General features: G+C 49.4%; 1 protein-coding gene across 6 annotated transcripts in view; it reads right to left on the reverse strand.

The window, feature by feature from the left end:
* Positions 1–266: 266 nt before the first annotated feature.
* The window catches only part of PRPS2 (phosphoribosyl pyrophosphate synthetase 2), a 45,282-nt gene continuing 28,165 nt past the window's right edge, over positions 267–17,383 (reverse strand). For 4 of the 6 annotated variants that reach the window (XM_072817339.1, XM_072817341.1, XM_072817343.1 and 1 more), the window contains 3 exons: positions 13,100–13,273; positions 11,845–12,004; positions 267–1,070 (listed from right to left, as the gene is read on the reverse strand). In XM_072817339.1, coding sequence (XP_072673440.1) covers positions 621–1,070; positions 11,845–12,004; positions 13,100–13,273 — 784 coding nt within the window. In that variant the 3' untranslated portion in view covers positions 267–620. Of the gene's footprint in view, positions 1,071–3,634; positions 4,450–8,336; positions 10,923–11,844; positions 12,005–13,099; positions 13,274–17,383 lie in introns of those variants that run through there. The other 2 variants (XM_072817345.1, XM_072817344.1) reach the window with 2 other exon arrangements.

Below are 17,383 nucleotides of genomic sequence, written 5' to 3' on the forward strand. Positions count from 1 at the left end.
AGATAAATTGAAAACCATTATTCCCTCCAAATGTCCACAAAGCAGGCCTAACTTTTGAGTTGAATACGAGAGTTACAGTCATGCACCATGAAACGTGACGGCAACTTACCCGAGTCAGAAGCACGTTTATTATTATTATTATTATTATTTTTTTTTTTAGAAGCACGTTTATTAAAGCAGGAAAGGATCTTCCCCTATACGACACACACGGATCACCACCTCGACAAGGCCCAGGCAACAAATTCATCATTTTTGAAACTGAGACATAATTGACATATAACATTTTATTAGTTTTACGTGTACGACGTGATGATTTGATACTTGTATATATTGAGAAATGATCACAAGAAGTCTAGTTCACCTCTATCATCACACACAGTTACAATTTTTTTTAAATCCATTTCATTTAACCAATATTTTTCGAAGCTCCTCTGAGGTGGTTCTGATACGCAACCAAGTTTGTCCACTACTCGACTAGAAAACGTGGCCTTACAGGGTAGTTCTCAAACTTTGGTGCGCTGAACCCCATGCCTGCCCCTCCTCCCCATGCAAGCCACACCGCCTATACCCAGAGTTTCTGATATAATACAGCTGGCAGGGGAAGGGGGAAAGCAGAGAATTTACATTTTTCCCAAGTTCCCTGGTGATACAGATGTGGCTCGTCCAGGACCCCACTTTGAGAACCACTGTCCTACAAAATAATCATGATCTGAAAACCATCCATGACCCAGTGCCATTGTTTTGAATCTCCCCGTGTTGGTAGGACCCTGAAAATGGACCAGGCAATGGCAGGGAGTGCAATTAAGAATTTCTGGAAGAAAGAAGGTGAACAACCAAATCTGCGGAGGAAGAATTCCAGGTTGATGGAAGTCAGCACAGCGTATTTTGTGCTTTTCCTCACGGCCCTGAGGCCTAATGATAAAGTGCGCCATCGTGACACAGCGGTTGGTCATCAGAGGTGACCTGGGTTCCAGCCAACATCTCCGGTCAAAGCAGCAAGAGGTCCTGTTTCTTCTAAGGCACGGTGTGGCTTCACTGAGCCAATAAATTCCATCTCTTTGAGCCTTAACCTGTAAAATGAGAGGGGACTCCCTCAGTCTCGAATGTTCCATCTCACTCCCAAATCCAATTAATTCCGTGACATTTGTCAAGAAGTGATGGACTCTGGTTTGAACACGGGAGACTTTGGCCCTTTTAGCGCATGGCAGTTCCATGGCCTTTGGCATCACCATTAGCCTTCATGCGGGCCTCTCACGGCTGGGTGAAGAATTACTGAAGGGCCACCAAACCCGCCACCTGCACCGTGCACCAAAAACTCTGCCCTCCGGAGGTCACTTGAGGTGAGACCAAAATTCAGTCACCTCTTGGAGGGTTGCTCTGCTTTAATCCGTTTTTCTTTCTTTCTTAAAAGATTTTATTTATTCCTGAGAGACACAGAAAGAGAGAGAGAGGGGCAGAGACACAGGCAGAGGGAGAAGCAGGCTCCATGCAGGGAGCCCGATGCAGGACTCGATCCCAGGACCCCGGGATCACGCCCTGAGATGAAGGCAGATGCTCAATCTAGCCTGAGCCCTCCAGGCGTCCCTTAATCAGATTCTTGATTAAAACAAAAACAAAAACAAAACACACTTCATGACCCATTCTAAGGCTGGAACCATTCCTGGAGGACACTGAGGAAACCAATAAGTTAGTGACTTGCTCAAATCTCACCCACCTCCTGCCAGAAGCAGGGATCAGTGTTTGCAGCCCTGCACCAAAAGGAGAATGTGATTTTTTTCGGTATTAATTTCAAGTCCTGCCAAAACAGTGCCGCTTAAATTTTTTAAGTGATTGATGATCGCCATTGCCTTATTCACTTTGCTCCAGGCTGCTTTTCTACTTGAAATTGGTCCAGAAGCCAGGATGGATCTTCTCTGGAATTCTGACCTGAGTGAATGTCAGGAGAGAGGATCAAGGAAGAAGGTCTTGGTTAGAATCTATCGGTGGTTCTCAACCAGGGGCGATTTTGCCCCCAGGGCACATGTGGCAGTGTCTGGAGACGGGTTTTTGGTTGTTACAAACGTGTGTGGGTGGCTGGGGGGGGGAGCATTGCTACCTGCGTCTCCTAGGTAGAGGCCAAGGAGGCTGCTGAACATCCTATAGTTCACAGGGCGGCCCCCACCACAGAGGGTGACCCAGCCCCAAATATCCAGCTAAGGTTGAGAAACTCTGACATAAATTCTCCTGGGGGAGCAAAGAAAAATGGCCCGAGGGACAAAAAGGAGGGAGCAGTGGGCATCTGTCCCCAGGGAGAGGCAGCTGAGCTCAGGGAAAGGCTGGTCCTTGCTAGGACCCCCATCCTCCCCCTGCTTTCCCTCCTCACCTCCCGCCTCCCCTGCCCCTCCCCGAAAGGCCTCCATCAGGGACCCTGAGACATTCCTTGGGGAACAAATTGGCTCTGAGGAAAATCCGTGATAAGCAGGAGAAGCCAGCGGATGTAGGAAAACAAGCTTAACAGCAGAAGCACACCAGAAATGGCTAGCAAAACCGAGACGTCTCTTAAAGCAGGTTTTTACCCTGGAGGGGGCATGGTCGTACTTTTTATTTTATTTATTTATTTATTTTTATTTTATTTATTTATTCATGAGAGACACAGAGAGAGGCAGAGACACAGGCAGAGGGAGAAGCAGGCTCCATGTGGGGAGCCCGATACGGGACTCGATCCCGGGTCCCCAGGATCACACCCTGGGCCAAAGGCAGGCGCCAAACCACTGAGCCACCCAGGTAGATGATCCTTCTAATTAAATGTTTTTTTCGAATATAAAAGAATACTGACCTCCTTCCAGTTGTGTCTGTCAAAAGGATTGCTTCAAAGGCATCTCTTCTGCTACTTAATTGTATAAACTTTTTTTTTTTAAGATTTTATTTATTTATTCACAAGAGACACACAGAGAGAGGCAGAGGGAGAAGCAGGCTCCCCTCCGGGAACCCGATGTTGGGACTCGATCCCAGGACTCTGGGGTCACGCCCTGGGCCGAAGGCAGATGCTCAACCGCTGAGCCACCCAGGGATCCCGATCGCACTTTTTAAAGAGATGCACTTTGGTTGTGTTTCCGTGTCGTGCCGAGTGTGGCTGCCTGGGTAGGCTCACGATAGAAACCCTTCGGGTTCCGGATTTTTTTTTTTTACAGGACCCAAAGAGCAGCAACACGCCAAGGAACGCGCACAAAACCAGAGCAGGTCGTAGCACAAAACGGGGAGGGGGAGAAGGCATTGCGATCACCGCCGAGGGTTTGCCCCGGCAGATGGCATTCCCAGCTCTTTCCTAACCCCCCCCACCACGACTACCCGGGCCCCAAATAGATGATCGTGTCCACAAAGGGGGGGGGGCGGGCACCGTCCCTCGTGTGTGGTCTATGTCACACAGCTGTGTACAAAGCAGTCCATGTCAACTGTCTCGGCTGGACACATGGGAGCCTTCGCCATGTGTTTTATTTCTCGCCTACCTACTCAGAGCCCCCCCATCCTAAATGACAGTCCCCTGGCAGGTGCTTAGTAAAGGATGATCGGTGAGTGAAAGAAAGGAGACCCACTCCTTCACTTGATCCCATGGAAGAAAGCATCCAGCCAAAGCCTTCACAAGAATCACAAGACATGGGAGCAAGTGGCATTTATTAGGTCGATTACAGCGCCCAAGTTGTGTGCGCGGAACGAAACCTTTTCAGATCACCGGGGTGGAACCATGTTCATGGCCACACCAAGGCCAACTGGGAAGGAATCCGTGACTCATCAAAAACTAGTCTTCTTGGGCCTCCTGGGTGGCTCAGTGGTTGAGCACCTGCCTTCAGCCCAGGGCGTGATCCTGGAGTCCCGGGATCGAGTCCCACGTCGGCCTCCCCGCATGGAGCCTGCTTCTCCCTCTGCCTGTGTCTCTGCCTCTCTCTGTGTCTCTCATGAATAAATAAAATCTTTTAAAAAAAGCCAAAATGAAAACAAAACAAAACAAAACAAAAAACAACCCCTAGTCTTCTTGTGCCAACTGGCCTTTCTCCGCACACTCTCTGATTCATGGGACATCTGTGAATTTTGTCTCCGCCAAGTGTTGCTCTTTGAAGGCTCTGAATGCAGTTAGTGTGGGAATGAACGCACCATTGCTGAAGACACGGGTCTGTCCCTTTTTCAATACCAGGACACTGCTCAGTAGCCCCAGTCCTAAACAGACGATATTCTGGGGCTCAAAGAAATTTAGGGTTGGTTCCTTGGTCCCTCAGATGAGTACATGTCAGCGGCACTTCCTGGAGGAGGTCATTCTACAGCACACACACATCAAGATGTGTCCCCAAGGAATCACCGTGATGATGCTAAAGAGTGACACAAATTCAGGCGGAGTCCTTCATTTTTTTTTTTTTTTTCTGTGATTCGTAGTCTTGGCTTCAATGTCAGAAGATACTGGATTTAACGCTCCCTTGTCTAGAGAAAATCAGAGAATTAGACATCCTCAGACACGGATGGCCAAGTGCTCACGGATCCATGACCCACCCCCCCAAGTGCAGAGGCCAATGTCCATCAGTGAACGTTCGGGACACACTGCCTTCTGCTTGGACTGTGCCGTGGTGTCTCTAAAGACCACTTACAGCATTGAGGGCCGCTGTGCCGAATGACTGACAGCCCAGGTCTCAAATGCATTTTCTTTGTTTTTTTTTTTTTTTTTTTTTTAAGATTTCATTTGTTTATTTGACAGAGAGAGAGCACAAGCAGGGGGTGGAGGCAGAGGAAGAGAAGGAAGCAGGCTCTCCACTTAGCAGGAAGCTGGACACGGGGCTTGATCCCAGGACCCTGAGACCATGACCTGAGCTGAAGGCAGACGCTTCACTGACTGGGCCCTGCCAGGCACCCCTCAAATGCATTTTCTAAAAGTGTGTCCCAAAATAAAAATAAATAAATAAATAAATAAATAAATAAATAAATAAATAAAATATTTATTTTCTTTATGATCTTTCTAATTAAATGTTACAAGTGTGTCCCTTTTCCCTCCTTTATTTGTGACTACAGCTCTTCAGCTTCTACAGTTAATTGACAACGTATTCAGTAAGAACTGTGACGTCACAGGTCACTGGCACCCAGTTGGGCTTGTCATATGGCCGGGCACAAAATCAGAGCCACACTCATGGGAGTCCTTAGGGCCGGTGCTGGGGATCCGGAACCAGCTACCGTAGAGGACAGAACGAGGGTGACCACGCATCCTGGTTTGCTCAGGCCTGGGGGGCTTCCTGGGAATCAGGGCTTCCAGCAAAGAAATGGCGAGCGGTGCAGCCAGCAAAACTAGTGCTGCACCTGAGGGGCAAGTAACCAGCTTGTCTCTTTGGGGCCACCTTTGGTTACTAGATGTTCCAACTACGTCTGGAACAGAGAGCCTAGGCTAATTAAAAACTGCTGGGGAGGGATCCCTGGGTGGCTCAGCGGTTTGGAGCCTGTCTTCAGCCCAGGGCCTGATCCTGGGGTCCTGGGATCAAGTCCCGCATCGGGCTTCCTGCATGGAGCCTGCTTCTCCCTCTGCCTGTCTATCTGTTTCTCGAATAAATAAATAAAATCTTTAAAAAAAAAAACTGCTGGGACTTCAGCAATCATCTACCCTCTGATTTTTGCAGATACTCAGACTCACAGGGGTGTAGCCCTTTTCCCAAGGTCACACAGCTTGCTAGTGGTATATCCGGAACCAGACTCCAGATTGCCACACTCCCGATTTAGGACACTGTCCACTGCATGCCATCTGTCGCTTTCCCAGTCTCTTTTTATCGCTCTTTTGAAATGCAAATTTAAAAACATGTAAAATGACTGCTGCTGGTTTTCCTTTTGACCACGGAACTCTGCCATTAGGACAGTGTAAACCGGTGGGGGATGAGGATGGTGGCCGCGAGGCCAGGCAGGGAGAAGCCCAAGGCCGAGGCCACCACGTCCCCAGATGACCACCCTATTCACGCCCCCTCGGGAACCCGCGGGGAGGTGCGCACCCACAGCCGGAAAGTGCACGTGGGCCAGCAGCACGTGTTCGGGGGCGGGGTGGGCCGGCACCCTGTGTGTGGGCTGCCGAGGCTGGAGCCCGCCAGGTCACCGGATCGAGGCTCGGCCCGATCGCGCGGCGTGGGCGGCGGGAGCCAACAGGTCAGAGCACGGGCGACCGCGTTGCGGGGCAGGGCGGCTGGGCTTCGGCCTCTCCTCGGGCTCAGCGCTGCACCGAGCTCCGGGCCCCAGACGGGTGGCGGGCACCCGGTGGCCTCCTGTCCCCGGGCCGAGCCACCGAAGACGGGGACAAAGACAGGGCCCGCTGGTGGCAGAGCGGCTGCCAAAGACGGGGAGCCCCCGGTGGGCGTGTGGACCTCCGTGTCCACGGAGGTGGACAGTGACACCGCCCAGGCGGGGACCCGAGCGGCCCGGCCCGTCGCGCCCGCAGGCCAAGCGGCAGGACTCCGCGGCCCGGCCACCGGCTCGCGGTTCCCGGACAGCGCTGGGGGGACAGAGCCCTACGCGGAGGGGCGGCTGACGGCGGCGACGGCGAGGTGCAGCGGGGGCATGGGCCGTGCGGCCACCACCTGGCCTGCAGCCCCAGGGAGGGCCCTGCTCCCCCCCTGCAGGGCTCTGAGGGCCTGGCCTGCCACCACAGGACGGTCTTATTCGGGGTGCATTTACGCCCCTAAGTCCTCAGCTGGGGAAGCCCCCAGAGCGGAGCGCCCTTACCCTTTACACCGGCGCCGCCTTTGCTGGTCTTTGTGCGGGAAGGAGAATCGAACCGGGTCTTTGGGAACGGCCCTGATCGACCCCGGGGCACGTGTGCCCTTCTTCCCCGGCAGCTCTACGCCACTGCAAGGATTCTCTACATGCAGCCACTTGTCACCACCGACCGCCGTCGTTGACAGTCACATGTCAGGACGACATGCTTGTGAGGAGACCACACACGCACGAGCCTTGACATCTGCAAAATGCATGAAAATCCTGCGGCTTCGCATCTACTTAGCTTCTTTCAAAGGAAGATTTAAGATGCCTGCCCTTAAGGCGGAAAGTACTGTGCAAAACGTCTAGGGATCTCATGCAGTCCCCGTCACACCCCAGTACAAGCCCTGTTAGGCCATTTCCCATCTATGGAAACTGAGGCACGAGACGTGAAGCAACGCTCCCAAAGAGCTTTGGCTGTTGCCTTGACGTACTAAGTGGTAAAATCTCTGGGCATCACGCGCTTCGCTGTCGGAGAAGACAGAGCTGAGACCACAGTGAAGCAACTCTGGAAAGCAAGGGCAGGGAGAAGGTGGAGGGGCGGGACCCTGGGCTGCAGGAAAATGAATCAGTAAGGTGAAGATCTGCAGCGAAAAGGAGGCATTCTGGAGACTTCTCCATGCAATAGAGGTCAACGCTCTGGCGACATGCTTCAGCCCTTACCTTCCAGCCTCCTCGGCCAACCTCAAACATATCGTGTACCAAATGCCCTATGCTGTCCTGCTTCAGTCCCTGCTGGAATAGAGCCACGCGGTTCTGGAAGATTCCTCCAGGAATGATCATCTATAATGGCAGTCCCTTCACAAAGCCCTTTCTGATCTCCCCAGCCTGATCGATCCCCTGAACCCCCGAGAATTCCTGTTTTCCCTTTGACACTTGGCCTGTCAGCTGGCAGGATCTGCCCATATGAAAGGAAACCCTTCCGGAAGACATGTGACAGCATTTTTAGGTCTAAGAGTTTTTGGATTCCAGGTCTCCATCATTTTTCTTCCTTCTAGTACATTCCATCATGTTGGGTCTTAAACCGTGACATTCTCTGGAAGACTGTTTTAGTTCTTTATATTTTGCTGGAACTTTTGAGGCAAAATGCTGCCACTCTCAGCACTACCCACACTATAAAGCTGAGCTTTAGCGGGAGAACAGAATTATAAATTTCCTTTGTCCCCCAAGAGTAATTTAAAGCTTCACTGAATAGATAGTTGCTTCAAGGGAGCAGGAAACTCTTGGTGCTTCTGAAATCAGAGCAGATGGAAAAACTCGATGGGGCCTACGTTTGGTCTGCTCCAATCTGGGGACACCAACCATTACTACTGTAATGTGTAAGCATACCGTGTGATCTCCAATGTTACAGGCAACGTCTAGAATGTTCAACTTGCGTCATCTTATGTGGCACGGCTGTTACACTTTGGGACGAGGAGACTGCTGGTCACTCCCCAAAGAAATACCTTCAAAACAGACAAGAGCTGACTTCCATTAACTTCCAGCTTTTCTGTAATTGTATCTGCCAGGCTATAATCCTCAAGTACCAAACACGTTCGGGTCCCCCCGTCAAAACACAGCACTCCGTAATGATGACACGAACTATGATAGAAAGAAGTAGCATGATTTTATTGAAATGTTTTAGTACAGTGGTGGATGATCTTAAAATCGTGTGTTCTAAACCAATACAAGCACTGCAAATGATACATTCCTGAATCTAAGGGACATCTAAACAAAGGCAAGTTCTAGTATGAATTATCTGCAGGTTGATTAATATCATTTAAGTTGGAGGACGAGCAGCTTTGGTATGCATGTACTTCTCTGGCTCCCCTTTTCGGCTAGATATCCATGAGTCCAGCTCCATTCGGCAGAGTTGGACAGAACCGATACACTGGGTGGTTTCCCTGAATGCTTGCACACCAGCGGCAAGGGATACACAAGTTCTGCGATCGGGCCGCTCCTGAGGCCACCCCCATCATCTTTCTGGAGCTGAAACCATCAAATGGTTGAGGTCTACATCGCCCCCGTGTATGGCCAAGTCTAGTCGAATTAGTGAATATAGCAGAACTACTTGAAAACAAAAAGTGAGGCCAAAAGAGAGAAAAAGTCAGTTAATTCGATGACAATGCAGATTTTTATCTGAGGATTATTTTAAAACTAGCTCTGTATCTTAGACTCAATCTGAAGGCGAAATGATCACGTTTAAATCACCTCTCGTCAGTCATGTCAACATGTCTATGCTTATATGCCAAGGCCGTCTACCTGCGTGTGTCTGTAACTACATTTTCATCTGTCTTTGCATAGAAATTCCAAGAAACAGATATCACTCATTTATCAAAACTAAAAATTACATACATCTAAGGAGGCTCTTTACATTATCAAGTCAACTCTTCCTAGGTAGAGCCAATAGGTATCGCATAGCTGACTCTACCAGGCTAGAATGCCATTGTTTTTTTCAAAAACCATTTTAAGGTACAGCAAAATGCCGGTCTCTGCAATGACCAACATGATACTTGCTAAACTTCAACCTCTGCTGGACTGAAGTTTGAAATCTTAAAAATTGCTGTTCAAGTGACTTAAAGATTTGGTTTTGCCACCTGCAAAACTTAGATCAGGCAATTTCCTCTTTTCAAGTTTTAAGATTCAGCAGAAGGGAGGGATTGTTATTATTCCCAGCCTTTGTCTACGCAGGCAAATTCTCTTCTTTCCGGGCTGAAGAATTTAGTTGGTTGTGCACCAGTGCGCATCTACCAACACTCACGGGGAGTCAAAGCTCGCCTTAGGGATGCACCCCACTGAGGAAGATGCTGTCAAGCGCCATCTGTGGATAAAGCAATCTTTGCCTCCATGATCACTCTTGGGCCACCACTTGAACCTTATCTCAATGAAGCAATTAATGCTTACTTATTTGTACTTTCTTTGTAGGCCTTTCTTACCCACGTTTTCATGTAACAGTTTTAGTTAAAACAATCAGTTGTCTAGGAGACCTGCTACTTCTGATTACAAAAGGCAAAAGACTATTAAATCAAAACGAAGGAGGTGATGTTTAAATATGCATTTGGTGGTACTCACAAAAATTCGCCTTTTTATGATGTCAGGAACAAATAACGAACAGACACTAGTAAGCCTGAGGGAACTTAGGGGAGTCTTGGTTTTGGTGGAGACCCACAACGTGAGATTATTGGAAAGAAGGCGAAGTAAAAGCTAGAGCTAAAAAGAGGCCATAAAAAAGATGGTAGGACGGAGTTGCTGCTTGCAGAGCCGCTTGCAGAGCCGTCCGCCTCGGATGGCCAGAGCGCAGCTTGAGTGGCACCAGCGAGCCTGTAGGGTCTATCTTGACACTTTCTCAATCAGATCCATTGCTGAACATAATTTTGGAATTTCAGAACGCGACATTTCAGGTAAGTGGCAGTTATAATGCGTTTCTCAGCAGTGGTAACAACAACCAAAGAAATGCTGAATTGCTTGTGATAATGTCTAATGTTTATCAGAAAGTAAATGTGTCAGCAGCCCTCTGAAGCTACCTAAAATTTGGTCGAATTGAGCACGATAACAAAGGTTTATTTGAAACCTGGTTACTAAAAAAGCAAAAAAACAAACAAACAAAAAAAACCCAACCGAATTCAGGGTATTATAAATTTTCTAAGGTGCACTTGGAAGGAAAAGGCTAATTCTGTATACAGGGTTTGACCCAAATGTCCATAGGCATTATCAGTATTTACACAGAAGGCTTTAATCTGAAGTCACCTTTGGCGACCTCGAAGTAGACAGACTATGACCTTCCGCAGTGGAATTACATACTTGAAAGTTGTGGCCTCGGAGTACTGGTAAAACAAAAGAAAGGTCACCTGTCAGAATGAGCCAGGATGACCTTAAGGACAGTTCATGTAAAAAGATCAGATAACCACCACCCTCCCCCTACCCCTCCCAAACCAGAAGTAAATGGTCTTGAGCTTGAGAGGGGGGAAACAATGGATCTTGCAGGGTACAAAGATCGGACGCTTTTGCATTATCCTAGAGTTGCTGAGTCCTAAAACTAAAGTCAGGCAAACGCACACAAGGCAGCGGCCCGAGCAGGCCTGCTCCACACCTCACGTCCGGGCCTATAGCGGGACGTGGCTGAACAGGTAGGACACGGATTCACCGTTGTGCGTTCTTCGGATCGCCTCTGCCAAGATCATCGAGATATCAATGACCTAAAGGCCAACAGAAAAGGGGAGAGGACAGTGGGACACCTCAGTCGGAGTCCACGAAAAACTTAGAAGCCAGAGAGCCCAGGAACGACTTCTCCAGCACAAAGACGCGCGATCACCAACCCCCCCCAACCTACGCCCGTTTCTACCTTCCAATTACAATCACACGTGGGTCCCTGGAGGCGAGACCTTCAATCAAAGGCTTTTCGGGGTCACTGGTACTCAGAGATAGCCTTTCCTTGGGTTGTCTGTTTGATTTTACTCAATCATCACATGGAAGGTTTTCTTCTTAGTTTCCAAAAACGCAGTGACTGCGTCACTTAAGAGCACAGCTGGGGACACCTGGGTAGCTGTCTGCCTGCTTTTAGCCCAGGGCGTGATCCCCAAGTCCTGGGATTGAGTCCCGCATCGGGCTCCCCGCAGGCAGCCCGCTTCTCCCTCTGCCTGTGTCTCTCATGAATAAATAAATAAAATCTTAAAAAAAAAAAAAAGAGAGCACAGCTGTGATCACCTCACTCAGGGTTCAGTGAGTAGCTTTTGGGTAAAAATAATTTACCAACGGTAAATATTTTCAGCTCTGCGGGGCCAGACTCGACTCAAGTCATCGTAGCGTGACGACAGCTACAGACGATACGTCAATGAATATGTGTGGCTGCATTCCACCAAAACTTTTTTGCAACAACAGCCTGTTCTTAACTGCTTTTCTAGTGTGGTTTTGACTATTTCCAACTCTGACCTGCACCGGCCCCAGCCTTTCTCAGACCTAACGTGAATCCCACCCCCCGTTACGGGAAGCCACAGCATCTGGCAGCTATCCCTGGGCAAGCATGTCACACACGCAGTCACACACACAAGACTCAGCGCTATCTTTTGGGGCTCAAGGTAGATTCCTCACTGCGTGCCTCTGCCTGCTGTGTAGCAGTACCTGAATCTTGGGACAGTGTTTCATTTTGTCCTCTTGCGGAATGGTGTTTGTGACGACAACAGCCTCAAAGGCGGCGTTGTTTATTCTGGAAATAGCTGGCCCAGAGAAGATCCCGTGTGTAAGGATAGCATAAACCTTGGTGGCTCCGGCGGAGAGCAGCCTGTAAAGCAGAGAGCAAAACAATTAAGTGTACACAAATATTCCTGAAACATTCTCCCCTCAGTGTGAATTAAAAGGCAAAAAGCGTGTTCCATAAAGAAAAACAGAAAACCAATCTGACTCACATTTATTAGCCTTGAAAACAATCTTTGAAGGTACGTACTGGCAAAACCTTTTGTATTCCGCTAAATCAGGGATTATCAGCCTTGGCCTTGGGCCCACATAATGCTTTGCTGAGCAGCATCCCAGGCCTCTCCACTAGCAGCCACCCCCTGACCCTCGGCTGTGACAACCAAAATCGTCTCCAGACACTGCCAAATGTCTCCCGGGGAGCAAAAACTGTCCTTGGTTGAGAACCGCTGGTTTCAACTGATAAAGCCAAACTACCGGGCAGCCTGGGTGGCCCAGCGGTTTAGCGCCACCTTCAGCCCAGGGTGTGATCCTGGGGACCTGGGATAGAGTCCCATGTCGGGCTCCCTGTGTGGAGCCTGCTTCTCCCTCTGCCTGTGTCTCTGCTCCCACCACCCCCACCCGTGTCTCTCATGAATAAATAAAATATTAAAAAAAAAATAAAGCCAAACTACCATCATTTTGAGCCACATTCAATCTAAACTACTGACAGATTTTGCATTCTTGGTTTCACACTGCCTTTGGCCCAGTGGGAGCTGCGTGCTTGCAGCCCGGCTCAAGTCAGAGCGGCCCCGCGCCCAGCGCTCCGTACCACGGCTCCCACTTGCCACGGCCCAGCTCTCGAACCTTCGGGAGCCGCAGCGGGGGAGGCTCAAGCGAAGGCCAAAGAGAAGGAAGACCAGGCCCAAAGGAGCCCACAAGACGGTCTCTTCCCTCCGTGCTCAGGTGCGGGGGGAGCACCTTCTTGGATCCTTTTCCAGACACTGAAAGCTCATCCTGGAAAATGAAAACCAGGCCCTAAAGGCCCAGGGGATTGTCTTCCACCAAGAAAAAAATAAATGGGCCTGAAAGGCCGCCCCCCCCAGCAATCAGCAATCATTAGGAAGAACAGGCCCAGTTTTTAAGAGCTGACATTTTTCCTTTCCTAATGCGATGCTCTAACGCTTCCCCATGCCACCCCTCGTACTTGTCCGCGGCGTGGCAGATGGTGCCACAGGTGTCAGCCATGTCGTCCACGAGGATAGCCACGCGGTCCTTCACGTCGCCCACCAGAACCATCCGGTCCACTTCATTTGCTTTCTTCCTCTCTTTGTGAATCAAGGCGAATTCCACATTCAACCTGTCTGCAATCGACGTGACCCTGCTCGAACACACAGCCAGACATGCAAAATACTGTCAACAGAAGAAAAGCCCTTGACGTCTATGGTCGTATTTTAGGAACACGGTTAACCAGCCACGCTCAAGATAACGAGGTAATCGGGGCTCACTTGGAAAGACAGGCCTGGCCTGGGGTGCACAGTAGACAAGCCGCGGGGAGACAAGTGCAGAGGTGGCCTTGTGTTCGTGGCACCTGGCAATGAACGCCGGGTGCCTGGACCACTGGATGGAAGTACTGGATGGGAAATCAATATGGGAATCTGTTAGTGCCTGTGCATACTTTAAAAAAAAAATCACGGGCACGTGTACAATCAGGTGTATTGTACACCTGAAACTGATATTACACTGTGTGTGAACTGGAATTTAAATACAAACTTTCAAAAAGGGCAGCCTGGGTGGCTCAGCAGTTTAGCGCCGCCTTCAGCCCAGAATGTGATCCTGGGGACCCGGGATCGAGTCCTGTGTCAGGCTCCCTGAATGGAGCCTGCTTCTCCCTCTGCCTGTGTCTCTGCCTCTCTCTCTCTGTCTCTCATGAATAAATAGTCTTAAAAAACTTTCAAAAAAAAGCATAAGGAAAAAAGCATTAGCAGCAAGAAAAATACAGCATATATGAAACTCAATAAAATAGTTAGAAAAAAATACAAGTCATAGACACAACTCAAATCAAGTGATTTAGAAACCGCCACTCGCTCAGTCTGTGGTGCAGCCAGTGGGGACAGAAGTCCTAGCTCACAAAGGCACATACCACACTGGGGCTTATGAAAGTGGACTTCGCTGCGCTGCAGGCCTTGGGGCTTGTAAACCTTGAGTTTCTCTCCTCATCCCTGGCAAATGCTCCAAAGTCACTCACTCAGAAAGGGCTGGGCTGGCACCAGAAAGAGAAGGTGGCAGGCCAGGCTGATCAGTGAGCTCTGGGCACGGGGCTACAATCCTCCTTTTCCACGTACAGGACACTTAAGGTGTGTTCCTAACAACTCCTGTTGAGACAACGTATCACACGGAAACCTCAGGCAGGGCAAGCTGGAACCCAAATCACATGCAGTTTCATTTCTGTTTCTTCGACACACGTGTTTACGTGCTTTCCGGAAGAAAAACAATAAAAGTTAAACCTGAATTATTTCATTTCACCAACTTCCCACACCAGTTTCACGTTACTACTGACGGGCAGTAGGTGTGCTCCCTGCTAAGGTTCACTCTTCCTTAGCCCGAGCCAACCGAGCCGCAAAGCCTACTGGACAGTGACCTCTTGTGGCAATGTTAAGTTTTACCTGCAGTGTGTCAAGCTTTGAGGCTTTTCGCAAAGGCAGAAAGTTCTAGTTGGTCAGAGACCTGTTTCCTTTGATGAAATGACTATTTTGCATCAAGCAAAGATGCCAGTGGTAGTATCTACTGCATTATCACGTGTTACCGCTGTGACTGTTCTGTCCGCTGGGGAGCAGCTTACTCCACAGTAGGAAGGAGGTAACGAAACTTGGGGGGAAAAGGAAGGAAGTGGCAAAAAAATTCCAAAATATATGCTCTTAAAAAGCTTGATGGTCCCTGGCAGAGGGAGCAGGGCTGCTCGAGTGGGACAGCTTTAAAGGTGACCTGGAAAAGGACAGCATCTCAGTGCTGGCCATTAACTCTGCTTCGTTGGTTCTGCATTTTTGAAAGCAACAGTTGGGACACCTGCGTGGCTCAGTGGGTTAAGCATCTGACTCTAGGGTTCAGCTCAGGTCGTGATCTCAGGGTCCTGGGATCGAGCCCCGAGTCAGGCTCTGCACTCAGCATGGAGTCAGCTTGAGATTCTCATTCTCCCTCTGCCCCTCCCCCTCTCTGAAATAAATAAATCCCCCCCCCCCAAAAAAAAGAAAGAAAAGGCAAGAGTTGGCAAGTAGATAGGGGAATTTGGTGCATAAAATGGTGTTTCAAATCAGCAGGGGAAAGATGGATTATTTAACAAATAGTTTTGGAACAACCAGATAGCTGGGGGGAGAAAAAGCTGGATTCTTCTTCACTCTTTGTTCCAAAACAAATATCAGATGGAAGAAAAATTGAAACATTAAAAAGGGAAGAAGGCAATTTGTCTTAAAATATATGAAATCATGGGAGAAGAAGAATTGAGGAGGGTGAAAACTTCCTACACCCAGAAGTCAGAACATGAAGAGATAAATGACGACAGAAGCAACGTTCTAAAAAGTCTTGCAGAGATGAAAAATACACCAAGGGAAGACATGAAAAACTCGGGGAAGTATCTGCACCGCCCCCACCCCCACAGGAAACAAAGATGTGACCTCCTGTCTGCACAGAACTCCTAACGATCCGGAGGAAAAGGCTTCCGGCCAACGTGACAACAGGCAGAGGCACGACCAGGCCCTCGGGGAAAAGCAGCAGGCCGCAGAGGGCGCTTGACCTTGTCCACGGCAACCAGAATTAACAGGAAAAGATCCCGTATCATCGCCATCTGTTTATAAACCAGACGATGTCTGCTCCACAGCAGGCCTCGGAGAAAAGTCACCCGCGTCCACACTCGGAGCGCTGACCCGTCTACCTTTTCCGAAAGACCCAATTATTTTGTCACTGTCCATCAAAACCCGAACGGCTCTTGCCCCAGGACCTGGTCTCTTCTAGAAAGAGACCTGAATGTACACAAAATGTAGTAAGTACAGTGTGGCGGGACGGTGCTTAAGAGGACACACAATGGTACCCCCAAGTGAGGAACGGGGCGACCTGATAAAGGAACGATGATCTATGCCTATGACGAATTATCACCCAGCTGGAAAGAGCAATAGAGTAGATGTACTGCACAGCTGTGGAATCGCTGCTAAGATGGGATGAGGATGTTTTTTAAAAAGCAGATATTTCCATTTGTATGAAGTAAAAAGGGGGACATGTCTGAATAACGGAATTCTGGCACTGGGAAGAACAGAGGCCTCTAAAGAAGGAAATGGGGGGGTGCCTCGGTGGCTCAGTGGGTGAAGCGTCTGCCTTCAGCTCAGGTCATGATCCTGGGGTCCTGGGATCGAGCCCCACATTGGGGTCCTCACTCGGCAGGGAGCCTGCTTCTCCCCTCTGCTGCTTCTCTCGCTCCTACTGTCTCTCTTAAGTAAATAAAATCTTCAAAAAAAAAAAAAAAAAAAAGAATACACCAGACACAAGGACCACATATTGCATGATCTATCCATATGAAATGTCCAGAGACACAGAGAAGAGATGAGTGGTGACCAGGGGCCGGGGGCAGAGGGAATGGGGAGCGCCTGGCTATTGGGAACAGGCTTCTTTGGGGGTGATGAACACATCCGGAACTTGGTGGTGGTGATGGAGGCACAACTGTACGAACACAGTGAAAGGCACTGAGCTGTGCACTTTAAGTAGGTGGACGGTAAGTAGATGACTTCTATCTTAATAAAACTGTTACTAAAAACAAGTTACATCTTATGCTCAGGTACCTCTGGCCTGCTTGTTCACCTCGAACCTTCCATCGCACCAGTGGATTCACCATATTTGAAGGGAGTCCACTATGTGACTTACTAAGGTTTCCAAGTGAACAGCAAGCATTTGCTATAGAAATAACTCCAAAATGCCACTCACATTCCCTGTGTTTTTTTTTTTAATACTTGAGAGAGAGAGAGAGAGAGAGAGAGAGAGAGAGAAAGAGAGAGCGCGAACGAGAGAGAGAAAGCGAGTGTGAGCGAGCGCAGGGGGAGGGGCAAAGGGAGAAGTAGACTCCTCGCTAAGCAGGGAGCCCAACGTGGGACTTGATCCCAGGACCTGAGATCATGACCGGAGCCAAGGCAGATGCTTAAGTGACTGAGCCCCCCAGGCGCCCCCACTGCCCCGAGTTCTTACGCGGGCAGACACTCCACGTGCTTTGACCCAGAGGTCCCTGCATGGGGGCTTTGCCGCTCACTTTCTGCTTCCGACTCTGATGTATTTGTGTCTCCTTCCTGTCAACGGCCACTTCCTGCTGCTGTCAGAGGCCCAGCCCCACCTGTTCACCCCCTCTCCTGTGCGGGGGACCAAGCACCAGAGATGGCAGCTTGGTGCTCATCGTGGCTCTTCTAAGAATTAGCACCTCTGCTTCCCAGCTCGGGTTCATGACAGCTTTCTGGGC

Source organism: Canis lupus, chromosome X (genome assembly GCF_048164855.1).
Source record: "Canis lupus baileyi chromosome X, mCanLup2.hap1, whole genome shotgun sequence".
NCBI lineage: Eukaryota > Metazoa > Chordata > Mammalia > Carnivora > Canidae > Canis > Canis lupus.